The following is an 8627-nucleotide window of genomic DNA, read 5'->3' as shown; positions in this document are numbered from 1 at the left end:
ACTTTTCACAGTGAGGACAGTCAACCATTGGAATAATCTCTCCAGGGAAGTGGTTGACTCAGCTATGTTGGATACCTTCAAGAGTCGTCTGGACAGGGTGCTGGGCCATCTTGTCTAGACTGTGCTCTTCCTAGAAAGGTTAGACTAGATGACCCTGAGGTCCCTTCCAACCTGTGATTCTGTCATTCTGTGATTCTGTGATTCTGTGACAGGAGCCCTGAAGTTCAACAATGGCAAATGCGAAGTCCTGCACCTGGGATAGCCTAACCCCCTGCAAGACCGTGGGTTGGGGCCACCCAGCTAGAGGTCAGCTTTGCTGGAAAAGATCTGGAGGTTCAAGTGGACGACAAGTTGAACACAACTCATTCTTGTGCCCTTGCAGCTGTGAAGACTAACTGTGCATGGGCCTGTGTTGCCATCAGGTTGAGTGAAACCTTTATTCCCCTCTACCTGATGTTCATGTGGTCACACCTGCAGTAGCATATCCAGTTTTGGGGCCCCCAATACAGAGAGAGATTGACTGACTAAAGTGAGCCTAGTGGAGGACCACCAGGGTGGTTAGGGAGTTGGAGCACATGGCATATGAGGAGACTAGATCGGCTGGGGTTTGTTTAGCCTCAGGAAGAAACAAGGCTTAGGGGAGATCTGATGGCTTTTTTCCATTATGTAATGTAAGGACATAGAGGCAGTTTCACCAGGTTGCAGCAAAAGAAGCAAAAACAGTTCATGTAGAAGGGAAAAAATCCGCTATGAGAGTTGTTAAGCATTGGAACAGGGACTGAGAGGAATTATGCAGAACCTGTTGTTTGAGATTTTCAGAGTTTGATCAGACAAGGCCCTGAGCAACCTTGTCTAACTGGAAAGATAGAACTGCTGTGAGCAGGGTAGAGGAGTGGATGACCTCCAGAAGTCTCTCCCAAGCTAAATCAATCTTTCAAAATTCATAATTACTTCTTCAATTGACAATACCTTAACTTTAATAGATGGTTATCAAAGGTGGAGAACAATAGCCACAGTGTAGTATTCCACTGAATTTCTGAATATTTATTAGTACCACTTTATTATATCAGGAGGGTAAATCTCTACATGCTGAGTTACCTTGGTTATAGTAGGCAGCAGTACAATTGGGTAATATTAAGTATTCCCTTTACATGCTCAGATATACTGTAACAAAATATGCTCAAGCTAAAAACAGATTGAAATAACTTGTCAAAAACTGGGCAGAGCAGGATCATTTTAATGTCTCATGCTTCTGTCATACTCCTTGACTTTTTTAGATAAATGTAAAAGGTATTGACAGTAAAGATTTCAGGGTAGTATAGCTCCAGGACAATGAGTTGAATGACAGTTTGTTGAAATGATGTAGGTGCACGAGAACTTCTTTTACTCATCATTACTGCATTTTCCTCTTGTAGAGCTTTGCTGGTGCCTGTGAAGTGGTCCTGGCTTACCAGAACAGAAGAAGAAGAATTTGGACTAATTTGTTCTTCAGTAGGTTGACTCTTCATAATTGACGGTATTGAGCCCCCAGTCCGAAGTCTCGTTGAAGTGCATAGGAACAACCACATTCATTTCAAATGTCTTTTACCAGGAGACAAGAGCCAAAGGCTGGTCTCCACCACAACCAAAGAAATGACAACTTCTGCCTTTCCATGGTTTGTCTGAACACAAGTGAGTTCCCCTGTAGGATTAATGAGTAACCTTTTTAATTTTTTAAGTTTTAGGCAATAACTGTAGTAATGGGATACCAGGACTGACGTGTTCAGAAAAGCACATATGATGATAAGGGACAAGATATGATAACTTTGTTCTGGCAAGTAAACTGAAGGTCAAACTAGGAACCATAGGCAAGCCCTAGGAAGACCATTTGGAGGTGTGTCATACATGCTTGCCCCATTCTTATGCATTTTCTTACGTATTCTTGCTTTTGGATATGATCAGAAATAGGATATTGTACTATGGGCTTGTCTGAGTTTCTGCTTTTTATAAATTATGCAGCAGCTGAGAAGAATCTGTCGTCTGCTCCATATGATCTTTAGAGATCAAATTAAATTGTGTGGAAGCAACACAGAGATGTTTTAAGATGGCTGCCCAAAAAGCCAAACTGTTGCTTAGAAGCATTGCCAAACCATTCCTTGGTGCCACTGCAAAACTACCTTGGCTTTCTATTACAAATGCTAGGAAATGAAATATTCTGGTTTCCAGAGGCTTTGTCATTCAGCTACAGTGGAGTATGCACTACATGTTACACTGCCTGAGCAAAAAAACCTACCTACCAGACTATTATGAAGAAGAATAGCCATTTCCTTGAGAAAAAAGCCACCAGGTTTGGTTGGTGTAATCAGAATGTGCACGGTTTTGTTGCAAAAATGCGTGCTGTTGAATTGAATTCTGTCAACTTGCTTTTAGTTGAGAAATCATGTTTTAGTGGTCATGTAAAAAAACTCCTGCACTTAACACAACTAGCCTTCTTAGCAACATGTCCAAAGCTAGGTTCATGCAAATATTTGCACTTTACTTCTCACCTGCCCATGGAGATGAGATGCATGCATGAAACAAGAGACTTAACGTGTGGCCAGGCAGCTGGTTAGACCGATGTCCCCACACCTCAGAGGTACAAGCATATGTGGTATTTAGACAGATGTGAAGCATGTCAAAAACAAACACATGGGTGGCTTTGATGATTAGGTTTTAAGCAGAGATTTAAACATCTCTGTGAAGCATTTTTTTTTAAATTATGTGAAGCAGCAGGCATCCAAGTATATAGGCTAAAACCTGCTGCCCTGGCTTAAAAAAAAAGCAAAAACCACAAACAAAAAAAGGCCAAACATTAATTTTACAGATAAAGCAAACTATTTCTACCCTGCCACTAAAAAAGCCATTTGTTCTTGTACTACAACCTTTTTTAAAAGTTTCATTCTTCATAGCACCATGGCAAAGGGAGAAAAGGAGGGAGAGAGCATTTAGAAGCAAATATGCTCCTGTGCTGCTTGGGAAATGGGCTTCTGATCCACTGCAACCACCTGAAGGGATATTCAGAGACTGTAAGGTGCCTGTGGCAGGAGCAGTAATGGGAGAAAAACGAATATCCTAGTAATGTATCTGCTTAACATCTTGTGTTCCTTCTAGGCCTCTCCCAGACTTTCCATTTCAGACCCAAAAGACTACTTTTACACTAAGCTAGTTTTATGTATACTTATCTACCAACAGATAAAAGAACATTTGCACTGAGAACTTTGGAGACTCTGAGATCTTGTAGCTGTTGTCAGGTCAGTAAATCCCGAGAGCCCCAAAAAGAGGGAACCGATGAGTTCAGCACTGATAAACACTGTAAAGCATTAAAAGCTACAGAAATACATATGCTATGTACAATCCAAGTATCTTTAGTCAGGCAAGAAAGCAATATGCAACACCATTTATGTTAAAACCTGATGTTTCAGCTCCCAAAAGAAAAAACAAATATCTTTTTGCTTTTAAAAAGAAACTATAAATGAGAGAAAATCCATCTCACTGTGCAAAATATCATAAAGATAAGACTTACAGGTCAATGAAGTAATTTCTCAGCATTCTCAGCTCTCCATCCTGCTGCAAATTTTTTTATTACTTTTTATTACATTTTGTTATTCCTTTCCAGACAAAGCATGCTTGCAAAGAGTAAATTTGTGTGTCTTTCTCAGGGAAGTGCCTCTAAAAATTAGAGATTATCCATGGCTTTTAAAATCTGAAAGTTCACCCAGGATTAGTGCTAATAGCTAGGCCTTGCTTCAGTAGATGGACCCATCTTCATAGTGGAATTTGCCTTCAGAGCAGATCCTGGGCCTCAGGACTTGACCATTGCCACAGGGTAAATACTGGTTGCATAAACGGACCAAATGCCTCTTGAACTTGACTCCAACAAATACATAGAGCACAGGATTGAGGCAGCAGTGGCAGAAAGCAATTTTACGGCTGATGTGAAAGGCAAGGTTGGAGTCTTTTTTATACTGACAGGTAGGTGGTGGAAAAGTAATCAGAAAGCTGAGGATGTTGTAAGGTGCCCAGCTCAGGAAAAAAGCCACCACAATAATAAGGATGAGTTTCACAGTCCTGTGCTTTCTGCGAGATCTTGCTCTGAGCAGGATTATCAGTATCTTGAAGTAACAGAATATGATAATCCCAAAGGATAACAGGAAGAGTATATTTCTCTGATAAATGTCTACCTTTTTCCATTTCCAGTCAGCATAATCACAGGTCTTTTCCCCTTCCAAGTTTTCTTGCACTGCGGTGTGAATCATCTCAGGAACCACAATTAATATACTAACAGTCCAAACAGCCAAGCTCACCAGAAAACCACAGCACTGTGTCTGGGATCTCAAAGTTGAAACGGGGTTCACTACAGACAAGTACCGCAGGATAGTCATGAGAGTCAAAAAGAAGACACCGCTGTAGTAGCCGATGGAGAAAACAGCATTCACCGCTTTGCAAAGGAACTCACCAAAAATCCACCCAAAGGACTGGTCCACTGCCCAGAAAGGCAGCATGCAGGAGAAGACTAAATCAGAGACACAGAGATTCACGATGAAGATGTTTGTTAAAGATGTAAGGTTTTCATATTTGAATAGGATCCATAACACTAGAGTATTTCCTAGCAGGCTGAGCAAAAACACCAGAGTGTAGAGGACAGTAGTGAGATGGGTGTAAAATAGAAAATAGTCGCCCATTTCACAGATGTTGCTTTCGTAAGAGTTTTCATATGAGTAATTATAATCTAAATCAGGTAGATAATGTTCTTCATCCATTTGTCTGTGAAAACCTTGCACTGTTCTCCAGCAGCTACTTCAAAGAACTGCCACAATCAAACCAAAATTTTGGTGAAAATCAATCCGACAACTAAACTCCCGTGGTGGAGGCTTCTGTTTTAAGAGACAAAAAGAAGCAGTGAAACTATGTTATTTGTCCTGTTTTTGGGATAGAAAGAAATTATTTCCTCTTATGTCTAGAGCATGAACAGGTAGATACTGAAGATTTACGCTCAAAGTGACGTCAAGATCTTAAATGCTTAAGAAGTCAGAAACTAAGATGTTTCTAAACCAATGTGGTTAGTGACAACTGGTAATTATTAAGCTTCTACTATGTGAAGGTTGAGGGTGCATTGTTTTTTAACGTAGGTGCCAAGACATTCAAATCCACTACTACTTTTTAAGATTTCTGGAATGGTATCAAATTCCTAAACACTTCATATACGTGATTCTCTGTCGCTGAGGTTCAGCACTGCAGAAACTTAAAGAGCTGAGCAGTACCAGTATCAACACGTGTAAGCAATAAGAATGGAAGAAGCCATGTTTCTTACAGATTTTTGTCTTGAGATTGTTGACGCCTAAAAATCTCCAGGCTGTGATGAAAGCATCCCTACGTTGGGTGGGGGATCCATCCATCTGTGTGGCCTGCTGATTCTCAGGGGTGCAACAGGAACAGAGCTCACATCACACCCCTTTCTGGGGGCTGCTGCCCTCCTCTGCCTGTCTGCAGGTAGGAATTCAATACCAACTAGATGGTTGAAATTGGGCAAACAGCATCAAAAATTACTGGGACTTGGAAGATGACATACAATCAGGTGAACATACAAGGGTAGCGTAGTTACAGTAGGCTCATGTCTTTATGAAATTAAGCTAAAAATAGGTATAGAAAATTAATTAATGGCTCCAATCAATGGTTCAAAGTCTAAATTAACATTACCCTGGATGAAGCTTTACCTGCAGCACTGTGTCTGCATCTTGATTTGGCTGATGCCAGTGAGAGACCTGCCACCGATGTCTTTGGAAGTACAGTCACAAGAAGGAAACTCCATGAGTCAGGCCAGAATTGTGCTGGTGACATTTTCATTTTTGGATTAGTGAAAGCAGAATCTGCCTGTTACAACCAGGAAAAGACACGTTGCCTTTGGAGGACAGGAAGGTTATGTCTACACCAGAAAAGGGTGCCAGGGAGCACTGCTGACTGCCAGCATTTAATGCCATCCATGGGGATAAGTGGCTCAGGTCAGCAAAGGCAGCACAGACCAGGGACCACCTATCCATTGGAATGTGGTCATCCAGTTTTGGAGGGAAGGAATGTGTAGGATTCAGTACTATGACAGCAAGTGGCCCTGGCACCTTAATCACCAGAGGCACAGTCCTAACTGGAAGGTGTGCTTGTGGCCCTCAGTCTGTACCACGCTGCCATCTTCAGGCATGCAGGACAAGTACCTGCTGAGGCTGTCATCCTCCCTGGTTTTGCTTGACAGCACAGATGACACTTAAGCAATAGACGGGTTAGATTGAGGTCTTGACCATCATCGTGTCCTGTTTTGACTCAGGTTGGAGGTATGATTCATCCCTAGCAGCTGTCCTAAAGGAGAAGAGGAGCCTCTTTGCAAAAGTAAAGTTTCTCCGTGGATGAGATGGCAGTGCCGACCACTGTCTTCACCACTTACACTCCCCTCCCATGGTGGCAGCCCAGCGCCAGCAGGCCCCAGGGCAAGACTGCCCACCTGCCCAGAGTACACCTTGGCATTCAGGGAGCCCGGGGGAGGCCAAAGCACACTGCAGCATCCACCACCACATTCAACTCCTCAGTTTCTAAGCACCCACAAACTCCCAGCTTGATTATAACCGATGTATACAATGCAGCATGCTGTGCTGTGTCGCCTGGTGGAGGCTCCATGTCGTTACAGATGGAGGCTCCAGCCTACAAAGCATCAGACCTCTGGAGGGCTGATCAGGACTATGTGGTTTGATATTATGTTTGTACCAGCTGGGAAGCCCTCTGTCAGGTCGGTGATAGTAAGAAGCACCTCGTGGGAACCTGAGGTGCTTGGATCTTTTCCTTCTTGCTTCAGATTCCGTATAAAACTCCTGGGATCTAAACCTATATTTTTGCTCTATTGTAGTTTATCTTCCCCCTTTCTACTCTATAAATAAGAAATGCTGTGCATGGATTTTCAGTTAAGACATGTGCAAAGGAGATAAAAAATTGACGTGATTGAACCAACAGACTAAGAACATGTTAGTGTCACACATGAAATCATGCAACTGTTTTCAGTATATATACATAATGGTACGAGTGAGAGCAGAAGTTGGCTGAAAGATGGAAATTACCTTAATTTCTGTTGTCAAGACAAATAGAACAGAGGAAAAACACATCGTACAGGTTAAAGTCATCCCTGACCTGTGAGGAGCACTCCACAAGGCATTCAACATTAATTTCACTCCTGGTCAGAGGAGCCACATCACCCCTCACCAGGTGTTACACCAGCCTCCTCCCCAGGCAGAGGCAACTGAGACAGCTCCCTTTAAGATTCCTAGCATTTACACAGACAAACTGAGGTTAAGCCCATCTGAATTGAAAAGGTCCAGTCTCATTATGTAAGGGGAATATAGTAGAGAGGCTCTCAAAGAAGCCCCCTACCATAAGGCACGCACTGACAGGAGCTAGCTACCTTGGGACCATTTAGTTCGCTTTGTTCGAACTTCTGCTGGAGCCGCTGGGCTTGTTCTCCAGCTCAGGAAAAAGAAATAAAAATAGTTAGCTGGTTTTGCAGGACAGCTTCCTCTTTAGCTACCCAGGCCGCAGAAGTCGAATCAAGAAATCAATTTCTCTTCCCCTAAACTGGAATTTATCTGGTAGCTTCTTCCTTAACTGATCTCCTATTCCAATTTGGGATAGGAAAAAATATCCCAAATGGGACTTTTTTTGGCAGGAAGGGATCTTAGTTTTTCAATCAGGTTTATGGAGCAACCTTTTTTATTTAAAGGCATTTAAAACACATTAAATAATATTTCTCCTACCCTCACTACGACTAGTATCAGTCACACAGCACACCCTTGAAGTCACACATAGTAGATGGACAGCAAAGTCCTGGAAGTCATGATCAGGATGTAGACTTGGCCCAAAGCGCAAATGCATTCCTGGCAGTCGGTCTGCACTAGTAGGCGAAACAACTTTTTGTCTGCCTTGGAGGAGTTTTGCACATGGTAACAAACTCTTTCAGGACACGGGTAAAGTGAAAAGTCAGTAGGACTTCCTTTGCCTGAGTTTTAGAGAGCCCCAAGAAGCCCAGCTCCTCACAAAAATGCTTGCCCTATTTTTAAAGCAAAACCTGTTCTCGAGTCAGGGTCATTTTCTGAGGCCGGTGCTTCCACCTGTGCCCCACGGTTTTCACACGGCAGGTACAACACATGTGGTCCGCCCAGCTCTGGTCCACTGTTTCCCCCGAGATCTGCCTCCCAGCCCTGGCCATCAGCTCTGTGATAACCCCAGTCTAGGGTGGAAGAAACATCTCAGATTAAGAGTCTGCACCCTGCTCCTGAAACATATATATGAGATCAAGTTTACATACTAAGTGCAACTACAGCAAGGTAGGATCAGCTTATGGTATCTTTGTAGGTGAACAGAATTAATGCTTGTGGGACTTGCCATGCAAAGAATTATATTTTTCAAAATTGCTGCCACAGCACTGCTGAAGCAGCAGCCCTCCCCATCATCCAGTCATCATGGGGGTAAAATTAGCAGCCAAGTCTGTTTTTACAATGAGGAAGAGGTTATGCTGTTCTCTTCTCTCCTTCTCCAGCTTCTTCTTTCCTAAGAGATGCAAACACACCCTCTGGGCC

The 8627-nt window shown here is 42.7% G+C and overlaps 1 protein-coding gene across 1 annotated transcript; it reads right to left on the bottom strand.

Moving 5' to 3' along the window:
• Positions 1-3618: 3618 nt before the first annotated feature.
• Positions 3619-4778, bottom strand: XCR1 (X-C motif chemokine receptor 1). Its single transcript, XM_075086126.1, has one exon. The coding sequence runs from the start codon at positions 4776-4778 to the stop codon at positions 3765-3767; it is 1014 nt and encodes a 337-aa protein (XP_074942227.1). The 3' UTR covers positions 3619-3764.
• Between the last annotated feature and the right edge of the window lie 3849 nt (positions 4779-8627).

This window comes from Phalacrocorax aristotelis, chromosome 2, assembly GCF_949628215.1.
Source record: "Phalacrocorax aristotelis chromosome 2, bGulAri2.1, whole genome shotgun sequence".
Classification (NCBI taxonomy): domain Eukaryota; kingdom Metazoa; phylum Chordata; class Aves; order Suliformes; family Phalacrocoracidae; genus Phalacrocorax; species Phalacrocorax aristotelis.
The sequence above is the reverse complement of the archived record's forward strand: the minus strand, read 5'-3'. Positions and strand labels throughout refer to the sequence as shown.

Excerpts from the sequence above, each read along its gene's own strand:
- XCR1 (XM_075086126.1), bottom strand. The coding sequence starts at position 4,778 with ATGGATGAAGAACATTATCTACCTGATTTAGATTATAATTACTCATAT.